The sequence below is a fragment of the Oryza glaberrima genome, chromosome 1 (assembly GCF_000147395.1).
Source record: "Oryza glaberrima chromosome 1, OglaRS2, whole genome shotgun sequence".
NCBI lineage: Eukaryota > Viridiplantae > Streptophyta > Magnoliopsida > Poales > Poaceae > Oryza > Oryza glaberrima.
Genome location: NC_068326.1, coordinates 1,457,916 through 1,481,791, shown reverse-complemented (window position 1 = coordinate 1,481,791; position 23,876 = coordinate 1,457,916). Strand labels below are relative to the sequence as shown.

Sequence of the window (23,876 nt, the reverse complement as noted above, 5' to 3'; positions counted from 1 at the left end):
TATTATCTGTCAGTAAGGAAAATCTGTCTACCTTCTTTAATATCCATCAAGTTTATTACAATTTGCTGATTAGCACATCATCATGTCAGAAAAACATATTGCATACACTCCTAGTACTATATAACATAGATAATACTTTTTTTATACAACCAATTAATCAATTAATGATTAAACTTTTTATAACAAAATATTCCTTTCAACGGGGAAGCACCCATAATGCGACCCAGACCCATCAGATTTGAATTCTGGTGTGCACGAATATTAAGTACGTTTAAGTGTATTTTCAATAGGATAGTGAAACCAAGGATTTATCGATCGGATTTATTTCTTTGATAGGAGGTGCACTCATCGATGAGGTGGAAAACAAGCTTAAAGCCCATGGTTCAGATCACATTAATTCGAAGTTGTTGTCTGATGAGTCGAGCCAAGCGAGGCTTTTAGCTCATGAGCTTAACAAGAGAGCTCACGAGTTGCACGTTTAGCTCGTTAGTATCATATTTTTATGAATTTGGTACTTCTTAACTATAAGTATTTAATTAGTCCTTTAGTTATATCTAAACTATTCATATTTAGTTAGTTATTTATTAATTAATGTTTATTGTTATGTTGATATATGATAAAATGGTAGATTTGAAATTATAAACATGGTATACATGCCTTAACAAGCTTAACGAGCACTAACTCGCAAGCAAATTGTGTTAGGCTTTTAACTCGTTAAGCTTAATAAGAAAAGCCGAGCTAGCTCGTTAAGAGAACGAGCTCAAACAAGCTGAGCTAGCTCGTTATCCACCTTTACCATCTTCTAAATAATCGGAAAAAAGATACTCCCTCCGCCTTTAAATATTTGATACCGTTGACCTTTTTAGACATGTTTAACCGTTCGTCTTATTCAAAAATTTAAGTAATTATTAATTATTTTTCTATCATTTGATTCATTGTTAAATATACTTTTATGTATACATATAGTTTTACATATTTCATAAAAAGTTTTTGAATAAGATGAACGGTTAAAGATATTTAAAAAAGTCAACGGCGTCGAATATTCATGGACAGAGGGAGTATATTCCTCAAGGGAAACCTCTCAGATCCATGGAACCAATCAGCCTGAAATTCAGGCGGCTTACAATACAATCATATCTGAGGACCCCATTTAGCTGTTTATTGGTAAATCAAGCTTTCCAGATAAACAGTCATTAGGTGGCCCGCCCAAGACGTCGATCGATTGGCCTCCAGAAAGAGATGGCGAGCAACCGGCAAGTGCGCGCACGCTCGACTCGCCGAGGCACACGAGTTGCGCATGGTTTGCGTTGGGCCGTCGCCGTCGAGCCGATCGGCAACGCGGCGCCCGGGACCAATTCCCATTCTCATTTGTATGTTTGGATAAGTTTTAGATTCTGAGAAGCAGTTATCTTTTTAGCCAGTTTTTAAGAATCTGAAAAAGCTCTGAAGCCAGTTTTTAAGAATCTGAAAAAGCTCTGAACTTCTCTAGCTTCTGGCTTCTTAGTTCATTTTTCAGAATATGTAACTGCAGATTCTCAGAAGCTGTGGACTGTTTAAAACAGCTTCTAACATAAGCAGCTTTTAGAAAAAGCTGCAGCTGGGACAAGCTCTCCCAAACAGGGCTTGGCTCGCGCGGGTGGCCGCGCTGCTGTGACTGCTACTATGGTTGTGTTTAGATCCAAAGTTTAGATCCAAACTTCAGTCGTTTTTCATCATATCAACATATCATACATACATAACTTTTCAGTCACACCATCTCCAATTTCAACCAAAATCAAAACTTTGCACTGAACTTAAACACAGCCTATACTTCTCAGCTGGCACGCGTACCATGCTACTATCCCCTATTCTTGCAGCTCGATTTCGACATGGTTTGCATGCAGCTAGCTAGCCGCCTACTGTTGCACTCGTACACCGTCCACGTGCATACAGTCGATTAAAGATTTGGCTTTCTCCAATGGCAGATGGCTAAATGGTCCGTAGTCCGTACACTAGGTTTGGCAGGATGCCATCATGCCAAAAACAAAACGCTAGCTAGGCTAGTACGTACTCCTCGTCTCAAAAAAAATATACTCCTACATCCATAGTAACTTATTCTAATACTAGGGACATTTCATATTAATATCATTTTAAATCATACTATTATTTAGTAAAACTAATAATTATGTAGCTACATTTAATTTGTTACTAAATATTGATAATATCTATAGAATTTTAACAATATTACATTGAGTCTATCCTACCAAAATTTTGACAAACCAAAATATAGTAAGGCTGATATTACCAAATTTTGAAAAATGTTTATTTTGGTATCAATCTGAACAGACCTTACTAATTTTATACAGAAAAACTACTTTACAGTATTCCGTGGAGACGAAACAGTAGTACTGCCTTACCTCCTTCTCTTCCCCTCTCTCTGTGTCTCTTCCCCTCCACTCGCTCTCTCTCTCTCTCTCTCTCTCTCTGACTACCACCCATGAGCACGGAGGCGACGACGGCAACGGCGACGACAACGACAGCGACGACGACGATGACGACGGCAACGACGACAATAGTGCCGTCACCACCAGCCCCCGCGGAGGACCTGGACGACAGCCGGCAGGGCTCCCGACCACCACGGGCGACGGCCGCCGTCGAGAAGCCTCCCCCTCAAACTCCTCAAGCCGCTCCTCCTCTTCGTCGTTCTTGCCACTGCCGCCCTCCTCCTCCTCGGCGGCGCTAGCGCCTCCTACGGCCGGGGAGCGATGGACGCGGCCATCGGGGGCGAGTGCTTGGCACAACATGAGCGACGAGGAGCTACTCTAGGCGGCGTCGATAGAGCCACGGGTTCGGCGGTTTGGAGCGAGGCACAACGACAACCGACGGAATGGCACAAGGTAGGCACCAGATATGTCGCCTCCTCTTCCTCCTTGTTGACGAAAAAATCGAACACACCGGTCTGGGAGATCTGCTTAGCTCCAGTGCAAGTCCAAAGGTTGATGAGATGCGGGCGTGCCAGTCAGTTTGATCCTGCAACTGACAAGATATGCAAATAGTAGATCAAAACAGCCGATCGGCTGTTAAGCCAATGGAGTAGTTCCAGCCGATAGCCGATAATAGCCGATGCCGATACCAGCCGATAGCGATAGGGTTTAAGCAATCGGCTATATGTCTAATGTAAATAATGATATGAAGGCAATCGGCTGATGATGATGTAATAAAATAACAATATAATCCAGTAGAAACCAATCGGCTACAAACAAAATATAATAAGCACTGATCCGAAGGTTAAAGCATACATCGGCTGGAGATCCGATGTCATGAAATCCACAAGATTAGATTAAACAGTGAAATCTTTGTCGTCATCGGCTAAATCCAACTTATATGTATATGCAATCCTTATGAGCTGATGCAACGTTCAGATAACTCACCGGCTGAAACCCCGATGAAACCCTTATTGGCAGTCAAAAAGCAGGCTAGAGATTATGGTTCTAAGCACGACTTAGTAGATCAAACTTAACTGATGCAGCACTAAGTATGAAAAGAAACATAATATCTAGACAATCAAGCCGTTGACTGAGTTTTCGGGGTGGTAGATATCTAAGCTAATCTAATCTAGCAACGCGATTTAGCCGATACCGGCAGAAACCCTAAAACGAGAAGCAGCCGATAGAGCTAAATTGATATGCTAAGACTAGATTAACATAGACATATAATAAATAAGTAGGCAAATATATCATCCAAACCAGAGCAATCCAAGAGGTCGAATGTACTGATGCAGCCTTGAACGACGCCGATGTAGATGAGACAATTGCCTGGGCCAACGGAACATTGGACTTATCCCTTCGCCGGAGATCGAAGACGATGCAGCCCCGCGTCGGGTGCCAAGTTCCGCCGGAACGTAAAAAACAAAAGTAGAAGTAAAAAGGGTGGCGATGCGCCAAATTGTATTGATCGTAGAGATTGATTACATAGACCCCGGGTGTACATATTTATACCCATGGGTTGATACAAGTCCTTGTCGAACAAGAAAGAAACTAACCTAAAGATAAAAGGAAAATATAAAGTCCTTATCGGACACTAAACACACTTTCCTAAAGATAAAAGGAAACTAACAAACTATTCCTAATTAATAGATAACTTGCCATGCCGCATTCTCTTTGAACTCGGTCTCTTCTGGATAAGCTTCCTTTCGTAGATCAATTTCCTTAACCGAATATAGCAGGAATCCGACTATTGGCGACTTGATAACTCCCATCGGCTGATTCCGAGATACTGCAGCCGATAATGATTCTAAGCCGATGGCGTCTTTGCCGATTACCAAATTTCACTGTTAACACTCCTCCTCCGCCGCCGCCCCGCTGCTCGACCTCCCCGACCCGCGACTCCTCATCCTCCTCCTCTATCTTGAGGTATCACGCTGATACCCAGGTACCAAGGCCTGATACCTAGGTAACAAGGCCTGATACCTAGGTACCAGCTCGATACCCAGGGTACCAGGTATCAGTCGATACAGGGGTACCAGGTACTAGCCGATACCAGTGTAATAGGTACCACCTCGGTACCTTACCCAAGGTACCAGGAGGATTTAGCGATGAGGTAGCTGCTACTCTAGGTGCTCAGGGGCTACGATGCCGGCGAGGTATCACGCATGATGCCGGCGAGGTATCACGCATGAGGGTAGCTGCTACTCTGGGTGCTCAGGGGCGACGACGCCGGCGAGGTATCGCGCGAACGCGCGATACCGAGGAGGATTTGGCAGTGAGGTAGCAGCTGCTTCGGCGATGACGCTAGCGAGGTAAGGTAGCCGTTGCTCCAGCGACGATACCGAGCAGGCGGTGGTTAAGTATCGAGACAAATCACGTGTTCTGCGAGGGTGCTTTTTTACGTTGTCGTTTCCGTTTTTAATTATCCCGTGAGTATACTATTTCCGCGGAATCCAATGGGGTAGCAGTCCTCAATTTTATAGGACGACGGGTGTGATTTGTTTGTCGAGGCTAGGACATCTTCTTGGGGAATAGATCGAATCCATTCCTGTAATTGTGAGCGGTCACCGTCAGGTTTGCAAGTTGATGCAAATGGCGAGCATCGTCCACGTGATATGTACGAGTAGTTGCTTAATTACCCGAGGTAGATCACTCGACTGTACTGTGCGGTGTGCAGTTGTACCATCAGATTATGCTGTGGAATGATGCTTCTCTCCATGTTACTGATGCTGAGAAGTGACATTGGGTTATTGTAAGGAGATATAGGTTTTGCATTTGCTAACTTAATTAAGTGAGGTTAATTAAGCACTAATGTCTCCTAATAGCTACACAAAGTAAGCTTGGGAGAAACACCAAACCGACATGTGCATTCCAGATCGCAGACCAGGGTCAAAAAAAGACGCACCTGACGAAGTTAATTTCCAAGGGGAAAAAAAACCGATCTGGACACCTATAAATAGAGCTGGTCAGATGCGCTTAGCCAGCAGCAACCACAACCGCTCAAAGCACTCCGCGAGTAGACCGAGCAAGGGCAGAGCTTTGTGCATAGCTATAGCACGATAACAATTTACAGGTGACCATGAAGAGCAGCACGCTCATGGTGATCCTGGTTCTCCAGGCCGTCCTGGTCATGGGGATTTTTGCAGCTGTGGCTAAGGAGAATGGTACGTGTGTTTCTTAATTGTCAAATTAAGTTTTGGCCCGGCCAAATGCTAGTTAACTTGCTCTGTAAACTGGATTTACACTCTCACGAGATTTCTAATAACTTTATCCAACAAAGCCAGTCAACTACTTTACAGTTTTAGAAAGAACAACCATAGAGTGTGCGTTTCCATTCCCGTAGTATGTTGTTGCTATCAGGATTCGGAATTGCGGTGATTAATGATTATGCATCGTATACTTTAGAGATTTTTCTAAGGCATACAGAATGAATGAAACTATAAGGTCGCCGTCGAGAGGATAGGCTGGTAGATCTTGCCATCTTGGGGTCGGCCACTCTCATTCACTGGATCACTGTCACTGGCACTCCACTTGCTCGACGTGCACAAAAACATCCAAAGCATGTATTGGCTGGGCTCCATCATGCCAACCTGACAGCCTGTATACACAAGCATCATTCAACATCCATGCCCATAAATGGATAGGCTCAGAGCCGGAAAGAACCCAACAATTCAACCCGAGTTTCTACTAACTTACTTTCACCGTTTTAACTATCCAAATGAATGTAAAGAAAACTGCCTGATTAATCACTGAATGGCTGCACGCATAATTGGTTGCAGCTGTGAGAGAGCAAGGGCAACACTGAGACCAACGGTGGCAAGCTCAAGTGCTGCAGCAGCTGCAACTTCTCCTTCTCGGGGCTCTACACCTGCGAGGACGTCGTCAAGAAGTGCGACCCCGTCTGCAAGAGCTGCGCCGTCGTCAAGACTCACCCTGTGAAGAAGTTCAAGTGCACCGACACCTTCCTCGGCATGTGCGGCCCTCCCTGCAAGCACTGAAATCCTCTCAATCCAAACTCCAATGTGCTGTGAGAGCATGGCCATGGTGCTTGAGTTCGTGCATACGCATGCCGTCCCAAGTTACATGCCAACAAATAAGCCGTTGTTTCTTAGATATATGTACGCAGTAAGTGAAGATGTAGCTGGTTGATGTCAGTACTTCACTGACAGTCACTCTGCCAGCACGTGTAATGCATCTCTATGTGCTCAATCGAGCTGGGGCAAGAATAAACGCAGCTGTTGTTTCTGTGCTTTTCATATGCTGCTTCGGTTTTCCATCAATTATCCTAACGTATGGCAGATGCCAAATTGGAAAGAGCATTTTGCATAGGATGCACAATGCTTTATCGTCATGTTCATTAGAGGATTGTTCCCAGATCTACATGTGTGAGTCTACTACAGAACTGATCAGATTGAGCAGAGCTGCTCAAGACGTATAGGAGTCTGGCAGGTTGAACTCTGAGAGAGCCATTCGATCCCGGATCATTACACCGGCCTTGGGCATGACATGCCAGTGTAGAACAAGCTGAACTTTCTTCCCGCGCAAACTGCTTCCCTGATGAGAGCAGATGATTCTAGTCAAGAGAAATTCCAAGAATGCATGCAAACTAACACTCATTTTGAAGCAATATTGACGCTTTACCTGGTCAATCAGAGGATACTTGCTCTTCACCTCCACTTGCAAATTTGCTTTGTCTTTGTCGGGTATGATGTGGTCCCACAATGAAACCTGTCAAATAGCACAATTTCAACATGAGCATGGATTGATCGACCACAACCACTAGAATATAAATTGACCAGCTTAATTGTATATCCGACTACATAGTATCAAAGCAATGAGCAACTTGCTGGAACAACTTAATCAAAAGTCTACTTGCTAGTTAAAGAAAAATACTGCACTATACCAGCACAATGAATACATGTACCAGAACATTACTACAGATTTGAGCCAGTTTCTATAAGGTAGCGTTCAAAACAAATTGTTCACTGAATTATTGCCGCAGATTATTTACTTGATTATAGGGATAAATTAAATATTTTGAGAAATATCCTTAACAGATAGCTTAGATAAGCAATCGTATTTGTAGAAGCATGGAGCAAATAATCCAGTGAAAAAGCTAAAAAGAAAGGGGTATGTACAGTGGTCTAAACATGCCATGCACGATTACAGATTTCATGTAATCATTGATTGAAGACCAGCTACTTGTTCTTAATAGATACTGGCAGGAAAAATCTGCTGGCCATGGTAAAATGTGAACAAGTTACCTGGTTAAGCGAATTCTTCGAGTTCTCATACTCAGCAGTCAGAAAAATGAACACCTGTATCAAAGGAACAACTTAGTAACTGGCTATGAAAACATTGAAGTAAACCAAAACTTTACAAAATCATGTGATAAAAATTGGGAAATCCTACAACTGAAGTATGGACTGCCAAATTGAAATGTTTGTAGCATTAGCTAGCAAGTCAATAACATTCAGTGGATCGTCCCTGACCATATTTTTATTACTGATTTCACAGGGTAAGCAATAATGAACCATGACAACATTAAAGCATCAAATAGTGATACGGTGCTCATTGCTAAAGTTTTGTAATGCCTCTAAACTGAGGACAGCAGTCCAGTTTCTCAGTAACAAATTATGTAAAATGCTCAATCCCTACCACAGCATATTACTTGCGATGTTCATCTAATATATTTTGCCGGCTGGCAGGGATAAACGTGAGCGCATTTTTCTGATATACCACGTTTAAAACATGAGCGCTGCATATTCTAGTGAAATCAAAATATCACCTGTTTTGTGCTCCAAGTGAATAATGACTCCAAATTTGCGGACACATTGAAGGTCAGTGTCACCTGTCACACAAATTTACAAAGTTTTCATTGTAGTTGCAAAGGGAGTAACACGGTATATTTATGAGATCGATATATTCGCAGAATTTCAAAAAAGAAATATTGCAACAGCAAATCATCAAGTTATTCAAACAGATGTGCATATTAGTAGTTGTGGAGAGAAGCATATTATATCAGAAGCGGAATTACAAGACTCTGTTCTAGATATGAAAGTGAGATAATATTACTTTGGAAAATCATTGTTGTATATTTATGAATATCATGCTATTGGAAGTTGACAGATTTTGTTCTGCAGGTGGTTGGAAGTTGGAACATGTGTACTCTATTTTGTATTCAGCATAAGATAGTAACATTTGAAGCCTTTGCAGAAGAAAGGCTTTTTACTAAAATGTATTTCTTGATTACAGAGATCAAAGCAGATTTGCATTAAAAGAAAGCGAAGGCAAGCCTTTGACTGTTAATTCACAACATGGGAACTTCGGACCAAGCAAACTCTTCGTAGCACATAATGAAATGTATTGAACCTAAACTGAAAAGGTGAAAATACACAATGGAAGAACCCAGACTACTTGGTGACAAAAGGTAAAAAAACGTAGTATAACATAATTATACAGAGGAGAAGATTATAACAAACTAGTACATATTGAAATCTTGCTCTATTTAGAGGAGACTACTCTGAAACTGTGATTTGGATAATTTGAAGTTATCGCATAATGAAACCAAATACGTTTAGGCCTCCGGCAGTACACACGCGCGCATGAAGGGTTAAGGGCCTTAAGGCACAGACCTTGTCGTTGCCATTGAGCTGCTTGTGGAATCGGTTTATCTTTGTAACCTACAAGGAAAAATTACATAAGCACATTAATGCTAATATCAATAGGCAACAAGACCAGCAAAGCGATGAATAGATGATAACTGAGCACTGCTTGCAGAGCTAACTGATACTCTGATAGATTCACAATTTTACCATTGTTGAAAGAATCAGAATTTGGCACCCAACCTTCCAAAATTCTACATTTCAGCCAGACAAATCGGTGTCAACAGTCTGTATGTACATGATCTAGCCGAAAATGACAACAACCTACCAGAAATAGCATTTCCATTTGTAAACAAAAATCATCAAAGATCCTATAACCCCCAAAATACCACCTTGCCAAACCAATGACCTCCCAGACATCACAGAACCCTAAACCCTAACCCTATAAAGATCTTTCCAGTGAAAACTGTACAATTTCGCGTTGCTAGATAGACTACGATAACCGGCTAGAACAAATACCTAAACATTTCAGCACTACCTCAGCCATATCAACATGCTGCGCAATGCAGAGAGGATCCCCAATTTCGAGGGTTCCAAGTCGCGGATAACTCCAGGCGTGAGGGTGCTAAGGGAGAGCAATAAGAAGAAGGATAGACGGATTCGTACATGGGCTTGCGCCTGGACGGAGGGGACGTGGAAGGCGTCGAGCGCGGAGGCGGCGCAGCAGGCGGCGAGGAGGAGGAGCGCCGCCGTCGTCGCCGTCGTCAACAGCCGCTGCACCCAAGACTGCATCGGTCCCAGTTTTTTCTTTTTTCCTTTTTTTTTTCTTTTCGGGCTCTTTCTTTTTCTTTTTCCTCTCGAGTTTTTTCCTCGCCTTTTCTATATGTGAATCAACGGACGGCGATCTTGCAACTGCCACGAGTGCACGAACTTGCGCGCCGTCCGATTAGAAATGGTGAAATTGTGTCTATGTTTGCATCTTCATTTTGGGCTAAATACTGCTGTGTTCTCCGGCCAGGCCAGTATGGGCCTATACAGCAATATTGTACTTATTAGGAAAAAGTACACCGAAGGTCCCTCAACTTGTTATCGGGATACAAAATCATCCTCCAACCGCAAAACCAGATATGCGGGGTCCCTCACTTACACAAAACCGGTCACAATAGGTCCCTCGACAGTTTTGATCCCGGTTTTATCCGATGTGGCCGCTGATCAGCGTGGGACCCACGTGGGTCCCACATGTCAGCCACTTCTTCCCCTCCCCTCACCATCTCTCTTCCTCTCTCCTCCCCTCTCCATGGCGGCTGCAAAGAGCGTCCTCATTTCGACTAGCGCATAATATGGCAATAAGATGAGGGTGATTTCCTAATGTGATTAATACAGGGAGATTCTATTTTCGGTTTATGAGTATCATATAATGCGAGTAAGCTTCATTTAAGGTGGGATGAAAGTCACTCTAGTTGTGTTTGGGAGAAGGGGTCGAGAACTGTTAGAATAAATGTCGAATATACCAGTACTATTTGGTTAAAGTTGGACTTGGAGTTGTAATATTTGGTAGGGGTGAAGTTAAAGTCAGACTTTATAACCCGGCATTCTCTTAAAGAGAGGGGGGCACCACAATATAAAGATAGCGACTATAATGTTTACATACACGTAGGGAGACTATGGCGGTGAGGCCATAGACTAGTAGTGTCTTGGTGTTGCCCATAATTAGAGCCCTGAGATGCATGTAGGCTTAGGCTGAATCTATTTAACAAATATCATGTGTTCTTATGTCGTCATCTAGCGTGTCTTGAGTGATCAATGACTAAAGCGATCAAAAAGATTAATTGTTATTCCGTTATATCGGCATACTTTTATAACAATAACCCATCCTCTCTGACACACAAAACGAAGCACACATTAGTGTGTGGTTAATTAAGTATAATCTAAAAGCTTAAAATAGATTGATATAACTTTTTAAAGCAATATTCCTATAATAATTTTCAAAAAAAAATTCATTTAACGGTTTGGAAAACATACACATGAAAAACAAGACAAGTGAAATTAGGAACATTGACTTAAAAACACAACCTAAATAATCAAGTGTACCTTAGTCTCTAGTGGACTGATCACATACATATCTGCATAACATCCTCCTCATGTGTGTGCCTACGACTACGTGATATCCTACTCAATGTACTCGACTCAGCAAGAATTGATGCGGTTTGCCATTTTGGTGTATTGGTCTGAGGTTTTTACATGTTCATGTAACAGGCTACACCTACCTTGTAGCTCCGCCAACGGTATAATTTACTCAAAAATAGTTCAACATGTTCGGGGAAAAAAACATTGAGGTTGACCCCTTTTCTCTTTTTGAGATTTTCACTTTAGTACATATGATTATTTTTCCTCAATATTAAAATAAACTGAACTCCATTTCATTACTAGTAATGCCTTCATCCTGAAAGAAGTTATATTCCACTCACCCCCACATATCGATATAAAATCGAAAGGACCATAATGTCACGCTTTAGTTAAATCCCGATACAATTATCCATTAATTTATCTATTTCTGATACTGTACTTTCACAAACTCGATACAATAATTGGTAAAAATGAATTTGTTTGGAAACAAACGTGAGAGGAAAAAAAAAGTTAGAACGGAGTGAATGCTATTTATGATGAAACATTCAATTTTCTGCATATCCTCAACAGGCTCCGTACAAGAAGATATTCGCAACAGTGGAGTTTGATTAGAGTGACAGAAAGAGGAACATTGCTCCAAGCGATACTACCAAAGTAGCGAGCTGGCTTGACATCTCTCGAAGCCGCAGGAAATTGTAAACAACACTTTAGTGACAGCATTAGTGCTTGGATCTTTCTACTAAAAGCGATTCAGTACAGTGATCCACGCACTGCTCAGCTCTCTAGAGTGAAAGCAAAGCAACCGGCTACTACCTACTACGACTGACAATCCATGAGTTGCACAGGTCAAAAATATCAACGGCAAAGATGAGCCAGGTGATAGCCAAGCCAAGGGATCGAGTGAGAGTGCTCCACACCAGGTCACGAATGATTGATTCCACGACAGTAAAATACGCCAATAATACACTCCCTCGTTCGTCCAACTTGGCTGCAGCCTCCGGAGTCGTTTTGACCCCAGATCATCAGCAGGGTCAGAGGCTGGTGCTCTGTGTCTCCCTCGAGCCCTCACACTCACCTCATCTCGCGCACAACACCACGTGACAGCGACCACACCACTGGCCCTGCTTGCGGGCACCACGGTACCACACGGCAAATCTCGTCAGGAAAACGTTGAGAAATCGGGGGCGGAGCTCACCATGTCGACCGGCAGCTGGTCGGTCAGACGCTGTCGTTGAAGGAGAAAAAAAATAAAAATTAAAACTGAATCTTGTCTCAACTTGCTTGGAGCTGTAGCAACGAGCAGTACTACAACTGTGCGATGTACCGCGATTCCTTTTACCGGCAGCTTTGGATCTTCTCGCAGGAGGACGGACTTGTCACCAGCAGTAGTATATGGACACGTTTGCGATTTTGATGTTTTGTCTTCGCCGTAAGCGGCAATAGCCAGAGGGATAGTAGCAGTAGTATACTCCTATATCACAGGTTTCGGCCGACTAATCAAATGGATTATATTTTTCCATCGACGCAAGCGATATGTTCCAGGAAAAGAGTGGATAATTGGAAGAAGTTGGACTAAGCCACGACTTTGTGCAATTTTCTCCCCCTGGTTCCATCACCGATTTGACTCGGGATGTCGCTCGCGATGGGGACTGTCTACCTGATCAGCAACACGAAGCATGGATCCTGTCAAAACTCGAGCAGGATTAGTGTAGATCCGGATCTGATGCAGACCAAACAGGGCTAGGGCCAATTCAAGGCCGCATTAACAAGCGCCCATCGTGCGATGCCTGTGATGAGCTAACGTGAAGCGCGAGCAATCTGCGTGGCAGCTGCACGCGCCATCAAGCGCGCCACCGTGTCGTCTCCGTCGAGTTCGGCCGTGCGGCGCGGCGCCCGCGTCGCGATCGGCAAATAGCAGCGCCGCACCGGGGGATTGAAGGAAGATTCAACGAACGAACGAACGATACGGACGATGGAGCCGGCAATAACTCCTCTTCCAACACGCAACATTGCGATTTGATAGGCGATGCGCCGCATGCCGCCACCAACTGTTTCGGCATGCGGCAAAGACGACCGTTTCGATCCACACACATCGTCGAGTGGTGGCGAGTCACTCGACGGCCAGATAGCGTACAAACGAGAAGACGAAAACTGTTAGTACTTCGTAACAAGATTCGGCAAAAATCGCATGGATACACTGTATCTCCGTAAAGACGAAGTAGGAACACGCCAAGTTCTTAAGCTTGGATGTCTGCTGGATTCCGCACAGAACGTTCCAGAAAGAAAAATGACACGTCACTCGGTCACTCGTATTCCCGGAGGGAGTGAAGATGTCAACATGGAAGTGAAGTTGGGGGTTCCAATTCTTTTGGGGTTAGGACTGTTCCTTTCCAAATATCCTAGTGCTGTTAGGTGCCAAAAATCCTAGTACTATTAGGTGCGGTCTTAATAATCATCATTATTGCCTTCACCTGGCTCGTGGCCATTCTTCTTGTTGCGTGGACTTTGTTGACGAGTAGTCTATGGCAGAAATCGAACCACCTATCTGAACCATTTTTCTCCGAAAAGACTATGGTTAGCGATCATATCAAGTGTGACTGCCAACAGTTTTACTTTTGCACCACCGTAAGTCCGTAACTAACCTACCTACACACGTGGATTATTAGCCAAACCTAGTACTGCCACAGGTAGCCTAAACCAACTTAGCGCAATGATTCGATGCGTGCACCGGGCGCAAGAGATGAGCAGCAGCAGCCGCCATGACGTCGAACGAGACAACACAGCCACACGCTATGACGTGCGCGGCAAAAGGTGGAAAAAGCAAAGGCAACAAAGCCGTGCGCGAGCCGGCAATTCGATCGGCGCCGCGCCACATGTCAACAACCGTGGAGCAACAAGCGCGCGATATCTCGACCTTGCACGGCCACGCCAAGCTGACATCCGACTGCGATTCATCCTCCACCCACCTGACCCAACCCAGCCACGTCCCCGTCCCCTACCAGCTAACGCATTCACTCACCTCACTCCACCTTCGCAGCGTGGCTTCCAGCTGTGCCGTACCCCGCGTCCCAAGTGTGCCGATGCGTGCGAGTCCTTTCGCAAATTAAAACAAGTTAAGCTCTGGGAAATGGTCTTTCGGAAAAAGGTTAAGCTTGTGGGAAAATCACAACAGAAACGGCATGGACGGCATGTGAGCGAGAGAGGGAGGAAGCGAACAAAACGCGGGGTGCCATGCCAAAGGCGTCGACGTCGTGGCGTACCAGCGCGGCCGGTCCTAGAATAGGATAGCCACGCCATCCGTATCGGTATCGCCCGTATATCGCCTCCCCGTCGGGTTATCCCGCGCCGCGTCATGTCTACGTACACGACTACACGACGCCGTTTCGCGGCCGGGGATAGGACGCGCGGACGCGCGCGGGGCGTGACCACGCGCGGGATTTGCCCTGGTGAGCCGCGGTCTCATCGGGAACCTTATCACCACCCGCGCGCGCGGCGCCACACCACACAACACCACACGCCCCCGCGGGGGAAAAACCATGGCCCCAGCCGGCCAGCCGTCTCGCGTCGCCGCGCGCCGCGCCAAAACGAGACAAGCAGCGGCTGGCCTGCGACTGCGAGGTGACTCACGCCCACACCTCCGTGACTCACACCAAATGCTACTGCTCCCAGCCGTGAGCTGGGTACGCATTTGCTGTACCTTGTCACGTGGGGCTCAGTTTTGTTTGGCACAGGGCGAGCGAACCACCTGTCGCGGCCTACTCTCCCCCACGCCGCCTTCACAAAAGTGCACCTATAAACGAAGAAAGGAGTGAGCACTCTCTCACTCACTCGGTCGATGCCCATGGCCAACTTGCTTGATACTCTCTCCATTCTCCAATATGCTCAAGTCTCGCAATAAAAATCTCAGGCGGCTCAGCTCACTACTACTGCACTCCTAATCGCTCGTAGTAGTGTACTAATACTAGTATACTCGCTCAGTCCCTCTCTAACAGGTCACAACCTCTGAAAATACTTTTAGTACGCACCACCGTGCAACGACCAAGCTCTCTCCACATAAACAAAACGCATCACTGCTCACAGCTAACACTGAACCCGGACTTTGTCTAGCAGCTTGTACGCATGCGTATCGGATCTAGCTGCATCTTGTATACCAGCACCTGTAAAAAAAAACCGCACGATCTGCCCACCAGCGTCCAAAACAACCAGCTGCACGATCACAGCATAGGTAAAATATCTAGCCTCATTAGTCAAAACTCATAAAATTAGCTGCACATCCTCAGTGCAGGAATCTCAGGGTAACAGCTCATTAACTACACAATCTCAACATTAAACCAGCAGAGTAAAATGCATACAGACGAGACGAGTTGCAATGCGACGACATGACCAGATCTCGAGAGCAAAAGATATGTAATGTAATCAAAACTTATTTTTCTTTCCATAACAGAGACGACAGCCCCAAATACTTGACTTGTCCACTATGATTTTCTTGACAAACTTAGGTACCAGATAATATTGAGAAAAGAAAAAGAAAAACATAACATACCACCTATAACTTACCATACTTTTAACCTAACAAAATTACTCTCCGAATGCTAAATGTGCGTTGGAGTTCTTATGGGCGGAACTGAAATCTCAAGGGCACGAGCAGATTGATTTTGCTCGGGGAAAAAACCCAAGAAATCTCCTCCCAAGCACCCACACTCACAGGCCCATCACACCAACATGAATAACTTTAGCAAGCTCTTAATTCACACGCAGAAATCCACCTGCCGGAACATATCACCACGGCCGAAGTCGTAGCCGCTGGGTATCTCTGGGAAATCCTCGCAGAAGTCATCACCGATGTCGTCTAGGTCGAGGTCATCTTCTTCAGCGAAGTCTCCAAGCAGCATGTCCTCAGTGAAGAGTACGTCTTGTTCGCCATTCATGTAAGCCGGCACATCGGAGATATCCAGAGCATCCAGCCCAGCTCGGAAATCCATCGGGTCAATGTCCGGCAGCTGTAGACCGCGCAGTATATCCTTGTAGAACTCTGGGTCATCCGGCAGCTCGGCGGTCTCGTTGGTAGCCTCCACCAGGAGGGGAGTTGCAGCTTGCTCCGGCAGCGGCGGCGACTCTGGCTTTGGAGCTGGCTTGGTGGCTTCGAGCACAGACGACGGCGAAGGGTGGGCGAATGGCGCGGCAGAAGTCGAGGACGACGAGGACGCAGTCGGAGTAGGGGTCGCCGAACTAGCAGGTGAGGCAGAGGAGGCCACACCACGGCGGCGCTTCTCTTCGGCGAAGTTGCGGGAGGCAGACTGGTAGGCGGCGGAGGCCGCATCAGCAGTGTCAAAGGTGCCAAGCCACTCCCTATGGCCGGTGAAGGGGTTGCGGATCTCCGCCGCCCACTTGCCCCACTTCCGGAGGCGCACACCACGGTAGCAGGTGCTCCCAACCTTGCCGATGTTGGCGTAGGCAGCGACGGTGGACGCCGGAGAGGCCTGCTTCGTCGACGAAGCTGGCTTGCCAATGAAGAGCTCAAAGTAGCGCTTCTTTGAGGCGGCGCCGGCGTCCTCGTCGTCGTCAGAGTCGGAGTCCGTCGCGTCAGGGTCCTCGAACACGACGCGGACGCGACGGCTTGGCTGCAGGGAGGCCGCCGCCGACGGCACATGGGGCCTGGAGAAAGCAGCAGAGGGTTTAAGGCCAAACCCGGATAGCCTCTTCGTCTTGGGCTTCTTCGCCATCACCTTCTTGAGGAGCATCTGCTGCTGCTTGGAAGGGGCCATTTCTCTCTTCTTCTAACTCTTGCCGGAAAAGAACTCTAAAATTCCTCACCAAAACTGACAAAACTGAAGGGGAAAAACTCTAAAAGGGGGAAACTTTTTTTTTTCTCTTGTGCAAAAATTTGACGGAGACGAACACGAATCGATCGAATCCGTCAATCTCCTCGACAGAAACCACACGGCCTTATGTGGAGGAACCCGGAATACTTGACCCCGAACCCGTCCCTGCAAAATCACAGACGAGAAACAAACCCATCAATCAAAAACCCCACAAAAACCCACCAAGAACCCTCCAGATCTGGACGAACCGGCCGCGAAACCCGGTCAAATCCACTCCAGATCGGCGTAAACCTCGCCAAAGATGAAAAATTTCACGGTGGGGAAGGGGCACCCGGACGCACCTGAGCATCGACGTGGACTTGTTCCAGCCGTGGAGCCTCTGGTGCATAGATCGGCGGGCGCAGACGAGGGCGAGGAGGACGGCTGCGGCGACGACGGCGCAGACGAGGAGCACGACTACCACCAGATCGGAGAAGGGGCTAGAAGACATATACGGGTGCTGGTACTGGTGCTTCCGCGGCCTTCTTCTCCGACGGCGGCGCGGTCGTCGTCGTCGCCTCCGGCCTCCCACGCGCTCGCTAAAACCCCGACCCAAAACGGCGAGAGGAGCAAAAGGGGTTGGGCTCGTCTCCTCCGCCGATATTTAATCCCCTCCCACTCCTCCACCCATTCCTCTCCCTCACGCGCCTATCCCCCACCCCATCACACTGACGCGTGGGCCCACCCCACCATCTGGTCCCACATGTCACGCGGGAGTGGCCTCTCTGCCTCGGGATGATATTCTGCGGCTTCACGCACCAGATTTCTGCACAGTCGCCTGCTACGAACACAGTGACGGGTGGGCCACTACTACGTCCGGGCCCACGCGCAGTGACAGAGCGGTCACCTCGCGGAGTAAAAATCTCGGTACCGGTGCTACCGTCCGGAAGCATGCGGGGGTTTTAGCTGACATGTGGGGCCCGGGCGATGTGTCCCCACCACTCATGGGGATAAGCACCAAATGGCAGAGGTGGGGAGGGTTTTGGGGGGGCTTTATGACGGGGAAGCGAATGGGCGAGATGAGGCGGCTAGCAAATGATAAATGCTTCACCTACACGCCTGGCCTGTACATCATCGTCTGCATGACATGTGGGCCCCTTACACTTCTGCATAGTGACCAGATCTAGTGATAGGGCAACGGAAAAGAAGGGGATTGGGATTCTATGGTTGAGATTCCACGCGGCCAAGGCTAATCTCCCAATCAAGACGTCCTTAACTCAGAACTAATTTCTGACACATGGAAATGGCGATAGATATTTTTAGAATAAATAAAGTACTTAATGCTGAAATTATCGTGAGAGGCCCCACGACAGATTGGAAGGATTTTGTGTTTCCAGCTAACTTGAGGGCCAAGGTAAACGGGCACCGTAAAACGGAACGGAATTTTTTTTGGAAAAGCGGGCAAAAACATGTGGCCACGGAGGGGCCGTTGATTGGTCAGCTTCCTCTTTTTTCGTAGCGTGCCTCGTTTGACACGTAAGCATGTTTTGTGCGAGAATCTCTCATCTGATGACCCACGATATATTTTGGAAGATTTTCCTCTACGTGGACTTGGCACTTGCTGACAATCCCAAGATTTGTTTACTATACAGTGATTCTATTTTTAGGAGAGACTGTTTCATATGGCCAGATAAAAAGACGGAAGCTAAAATAAGTCTTCCGTTAATCCGCAGATCTGATTCTGTTCTCGGCACTGTATCGGCATGCAGTTAGGCGTGATTCTTCGATCTTATTATGCGCCGTAAACAGGATTCTTCGCAGAAAAAGTCAAAGATTTGTACATTCGATCTATATTGAAAATCGAAAAAAAAAACTTCCTTTTGATTATTTAAGGTTGGTTACCAATGTAAAAAAAAAAGAGTGTATACTAACAGTAACTTCTGCACTTGTTATGTAGTACCTCCTACATCTACTTTTGATAGTCATATTTCATTTTAGCACATAGATCAACAATAAGTGATTCTACTTATCATCCATCTAAATATACTACTAGTCATTCATCGTAAACAAGCGATTTATTAATATTTACATTTCTCGATGCCCATATAGTCAATCTTGTGTGGAAGAATGAAGAGTCACGCATTAAATTCAAGAAAGACATTAAGATAATAAGTTGTTGGATTAAAATATGCCTATCAAAAATAATTTTTTTAGATTTAGAAATATGACTATCAAAAGTAGATGGAGGGAGTAATTAGGAAACCTTGGAAATTATTAAATGTAAAGGTATTTTTTTTACTCAATATGCATAAGATGGAAAAAAAATTTTTACTCAAAATGCAGTGACTCGAACAAAATATTCGCTCCTTATAGGAGCACGAGCACTAATCTTGTACAAACATTTAAACCCTAATATGCTATACCTGGAATATAGCGAGTATATTTACACGTTGGAGGAGAAAAAAAATAAAGAGGGAGATAATATTCGGGAAGGAATTAGTTCGGCAGGAAAAAGCAAAAGGAATTTCTCATCGTGGCGAGACCAACGTGGACATTTGTCGCAGGAGATGGGCCTCGGCTCGCCTTTGCAGCTGGCACGCCCGCCCGCGTGAGGTGTGTCATGTGTGGACTCGATGTGGTGCGCGTAGGCGGCCGCCACGCAGACCCAGACCCAAAGGTGCTCACTCACGAGGCCCAGGGAGTGAAGCGAGCCGGTCCGGTTGGGTGGGTGGGTCCCAGATGGAAGCCCTTGTCGGTTGGTGTGCGCAATTTGACTAATCTTTCTTTCTTTCTTTCTCGCTAGTACCGGTAGTGTCCCTTTTTCTCTTCTTCTCCTCTTTTCTTTTCTCCCTTTTCGAGGCGTGCAAGCTGTTTGCCCTGTGCACGCAGCTGCCTTCCCTCATGGCCCAGCACGTGCGAGCTGCGTGCGCCGTTTTAGTTTTTCATTTTCCTCTCTCTCTTTTCAGACGGGATAATATACAGTATCATCAGCTGCAGCAGTATGCATGGTCGAGTAGTAGTAGACAGTATAGTAGAGTAGACCATGCCGGTTTTTGTTGCGGCGGCGAAGAAAAGCATCGGCGTCGGCGTGGCACGACCACGAGCGGATCCGATGAGTCGCACGTACGGGGCGGCATGCGCGCCACGTGACGCGCGGCCGAGTCGCCACCCACTTGGACGGACTCTCGCTTTCTCATATGGTGGTACAGTACGAAATATTTTATTTTTGTGAAGGAAGGTGCGAAATATTTTATGCAGCCAAATGGATTCCCAACTTTGTCGTGGAGTCGTGCGGTGCGTGGAGTGGAGATCCCCTGCGGTGACCAAGCGAACACAAACAGCGGACCGGTCAGCGTGCAGCAGTTGCACCGCTGCGTTGCACGCCGAGTAGGAGTAGAAAGGCTGGTGAAACGAGTAAAAAATGCAGTGGACGGTGCGGGCCAAAGGTTAACTGCAGGGTATACGTAGCGCGCATGCGTGCCGGTGGGGATTTACCGTTACAAAAAGGTTCGTGTGCTGTTTTACCTTTGCAGTCGCGGTAAATGTCAGTTTGTTAGCGCACTGCTTCTTTTTGTGAGGTACTACTCGTTTTTGCGTGTGCTCGTAAATGGCTATGAACAATTCATGCGAATGGCATGAACATGTTTCGAGAGAAAAAGGTTGGCCGGATATTTGTTTGGCCCATCACAGTCCAGATCCGCAAGGTGGGCTAACAGGCCGCATGATTTCACCATATTCGCTCGCCGTGTTGGGCTAAGGGAACCGAGCTGCCCTTACCAGTCATTGATACATGGAATAAGTACATATGAGGTCCCTTAACTTGTCAACGAATCCGATTTTCGTCCTTCAACCGGAAAACCAGATACAACGGGTCCCTCAACTATCAAAACCAAAGCAGATGAGGTCCCTCGGCGGTTTTGAGGGTGGTTTTGGCTGACGTGGCGCCTACGTGGCAAATTTGACTTGGTCTTCTTTTGATGTGGCATTGACGTGGCGCCATACGTGGCAATTTGATCCGGAAAAATAATAAACTTCGTGGGACCCACATGTCAGTCTTACACATAAATCAATAAAAGAATGGTAGGGCCCACGTGGGCCCCACAAGTCCTTCTCGGCTCTCGTTTCTCTTCCTCTTCGCTCTTTCTCGTCCTCGCGGGAGCGGTGGTAGGAGCATGCCGGCGGACGGAGCGGCGGCGGGGCGGAGCGGCGATAGGCCACCGGCAGCGGAGGTTGCCGGAGAAGAAGGAGGTCGCCGGCGAGCGCGACAGCTACACTCCGTCAGCCGCTCCGCCCGCGATGCCCAGCCGGACGGCGCCGCCCCTCCTCGCTCAGTAGCCGTACGCGCCACCTCCCTCCTCGCCCGGCCACCTTCGCCGACGTCCTCGATGGTTACATCCGGGTCGGAGCTACCCTTCGTCGCCCGGCCGCCGAGCGCCGCCTCCCTCCTCGCCCGGCCGCCGCCTCCCTCCTCGCTGGCCGCCGCGTGCCGCCTCCCTCCTCACCCGGCCGCCGCGTGCCGCCTCCCTCCTCGCCCGGCCGCCGCGAGCTGCCATCCCTCACCCGGACACCGCCCGCCACCTTGGGGATGGGAGAAGGGAGAGAGAGGAGAAGAAGAGGGGCTCTAGTTGAAGAGAGGGAGATGCTGAGAATGACATGCGGGGCCCACGTGGGCCCCCACCATTTTTTTATTAATTTATGTGTGAGGCTGACATGTGGGTCCCACGAAGTTTATTATTTTTTCGATCAAATTGCCACATATGCGCCACGTTAATGCCACATCAGATGAAGACCAAGTCAAATTTGCCACGTAGGCGCCACGTCAGCCAAAACCACTCTCAAAACCGTCGAGGGACCTCATCTGCACTGGTTTTGATAGTTGAGGGACCTGTTGTATCTGGTTTTCTGGTTGAAAGACGAAAATCGGACTCGTTGACAAGTTAAGGGACCTCAGATGAACTTATTCCTTGATACATTGGGCCTTAGGCCCACCAAGCGTATGTCTTTTCTGGACTATGTTTCAGTAGAGTAGACCGGGGGTAATTCAGTGAGAGTGATATGCTCCCGAAATTTCACCGTCACGCACCAGCCCATCAGAACCAAAGGAAAAACTATTCAACGTCACTGCATTGCAACAGGTCGCACCGTTTGCAGTTACAGCTCGATATTATTATAATATGGGCAGCATCAGCCACAGAATCACCCACTTCAGACCATCGTTTTCTCACCACATCCTGAACCGGTTCATGGCTCTTTGATAAACCACCCACCTTTGATCGTTTGAACAAGTAAAGAAAGAAAGGGGGAGAGCTCACATCAAAGACCAGACCACCACCAGCGGTTGCAATGAGTTGAACACAAAGTCGGTTATTTAGATGAGATCCCCGATCCAACCACCGGCACCGGCACCAGTCCATGTGCGTGATCTGCAGCTCGTCGCACGCCGCATGGGCCGGCGGCCAGTTTAGACGCTGTACCGGTAATAAAGATATCCACACACATTCGCATGCAATGGCCATCAGATGCAGCCTCTGCCACCACTCCACCTCCACCTTTTCAATTCCTCCTCCGCCATCATTGCCGCCTCCTCTCGACCTCCCGTCACGTACTGTTTGCTTGCGTTGCAAACCGCCGTGGCAGCGGTCGGTCGCCACCGCCGCTGCCCACCATGTGGCCGTGTGCGGTAACCGATCTCGCATGCCGTCCTCTCGCGATCCAACCACCTCCCCAACCGACCGTGCATTACTCGTACGTACTATACCCCCTCTCCCTATTGCATACCACGCAAAACGCCAAGAGAAAAACCGTACCGCACTTGACCGAGAAAAAACGCGGTGCAGTTTGTTGCTTCTGGACTACTATAGATATGGGGTACTGTACCGGATCGATGAGTTTATGTGTTTCGTGAGGGGGGATGACGAGGAAACAGCCAAGATTGGTGTCCATCGATCTATACAGTGTACATGATGAGTTTGGATGGGTCGGGTGCAGTTGGTGCCGGGGAGTAATGGTTTTGATCGGCGCGCCGCGAACCACATGAGAGCAGGCGAGATATCACACGCTACAAACGAAATGAGAAAACCCACCGGCAACGCACATCTGAAACCGGCCTTACTCATACGAGAAAACGACGTCCCGAGAGAGAGAGAGAAATCAAGCACCGATTATTCCTAAACAAGCACAACGCCGTGGGTGGCTTTAGCTTGCGTGGTTTGAACACAACCTTTTGTGGTAGGACTACTTTGCAATCCGGGGCAAGCACGACGTGTGCGATGCGATCACAGCAATTAAATTTTCCTGGTAAATGGCCCTATCAGCTTTCCATCTCCCAATCCAACTTTCCTGCTCCCAAAATAAATATTGCCAGAGAATTACAGAAGGTTTGATTGCGAATAAATTACTGATGACCCGTAAATATTATACTTGCAGTTGCAGGAAAAGTATTTTTGTGGTTTGGCCCCTAGCGTCAATGATAGCACTAGACAGGCACTGGAAATCTTCAACCAAACATGGAAGACACAAATGGAGAGGGAACGAAAAAAAAAAAAGAAGGAAGAACACTCGATTTTCGTTATGTCATGTGAATTGCCGCCTAACTTAAAAACGCAAGTGTTAATCAATGTCAAGTAGTACTAGTAGGGAGTTTTTCAGAACAAGATTTGGTTTGCGCACATACGACCTAGACTTTGACATCATATGCACCCACAAGATATTGTTTTTTCTTTTGTTTATTAAAGATTAGGAGTAGTAAAGAAAGGATGATTCCACGGGAGTTTCGTGAACTCTTCTCCAGCGTTCCCATTTACCTCAAGCCGACGGCAAACCTGAAACCGACGTGAAAGACGTTGGCTCACCATCTTTTCCTGTGGGCTTTATCTCGC

The 23,876-nt window shown here is 46.9% G+C and overlaps 3 protein-coding genes across 4 annotated transcripts; 1 reads left to right on the top strand and 2 right to left on the bottom strand.

Annotated features, from left to right (window-relative positions):
* The first annotated feature begins 5,460 nt into the window (after nt 1–5,460).
* LOC127760573 (Bowman-Birk type wound-induced proteinase inhibitor WIP1-like) lies at nt 5,461–6,710 on the top strand. 2 transcript variants are annotated; one of them, XM_052284855.1, is made up of 2 exons: nt 5,461–5,629; nt 6,252–6,710. In XM_052284855.1, the coding sequence occupies exons 1-2, from the start codon at nt 5,545–5,547 to the stop codon at nt 6,461–6,463; spliced, it is 297 nt and encodes a 98-aa protein (XP_052140815.1). In that variant the 5' UTR covers nt 5,461–5,544; the 3' UTR covers nt 6,464–6,710. The 2 variants fall into 2 exon arrangements, 1 of the variants encoding a protein (XP_052140815.1); XR_008015108.1 differs by having other exon boundaries at nt 5,481–5,629; nt 6,245–6,393.
* A 24-nt stretch (nt 6,711–6,734) lies between these two features.
* On the bottom strand, nt 6,735–9,926 carry LOC127760572 (signal peptidase complex subunit 3). Its single transcript, XM_052284854.1, has 6 exons — nt 9,737–9,926; nt 9,101–9,148; nt 8,254–8,316; nt 7,730–7,783; nt 7,107–7,193; nt 6,735–7,019 (listed from the first exon to the last, which is right to left on the bottom strand). Exons 1-6 carry the CDS (start codon nt 9,860–9,862, stop codon nt 6,891–6,893), a joined length of 507 nt encoding a protein of 168 aa, XP_052140814.1. The 5' UTR covers nt 9,863–9,926; the 3' UTR covers nt 6,735–6,890.
* A 5,684-nt stretch (nt 9,927–15,610) lies between these two features.
* On the bottom strand, nt 15,611–17,108 carry LOC127785161 (ethylene-responsive transcription factor ERF118-like). The gene has a single exon (XM_052312586.1). The coding sequence runs from the start codon at nt 16,960–16,962 to the stop codon at nt 15,946–15,948; it is 1,017 nt and encodes a 338-aa protein (XP_052168546.1). The 5' UTR covers nt 16,963–17,108; the 3' UTR covers nt 15,611–15,945.
* Between the last annotated feature and the right edge of the window lie 6,768 nt (nt 17,109–23,876).

Bases quoted from the DNA above. Each gene is read 5' to 3' on its own strand.
- LOC127760573 (XM_052284855.1), top strand. From the start codon at position 5,545: ATGAAGAGCAGCACGCTCATGGTGATCCTGGTTCTCCAGGCCGTCCTG. The intron at 5,630-6,251 runs GTACGTGTGTTT...TGCAGCTGTGAG, and splicing joins AGCTGTGGCTAAGGAGAATG to AGAGCAAGGGCAACACTGAG.
- LOC127760572 (XM_052284854.1), bottom strand. From the start codon at position 9,862: ATGCAGTCTTGGGTGCAGCGGCTGTTGACGACGGCGACGACGGCGGCG. The intron at 9,149-9,736 runs GTACGAATCCGT...TTTTCCTTGTAG, and splicing joins CCGTCCAGGCGCAAGCCCAT to GTTACAAAGATAAACCGATT. The intron at 7,784-8,253 runs GTGATATTTTGA...CCTTTGATACAG, and splicing joins TCACTTGGAGCACAAAACAG to GTGTTCATTTTTCTGACTGC.
- LOC127785161 (XM_052312586.1), bottom strand. From the start codon at position 16,962: ATGGCCCCTTCCAAGCAGCAGCAGATGCTCCTCAAGAAGGTGATGGCG.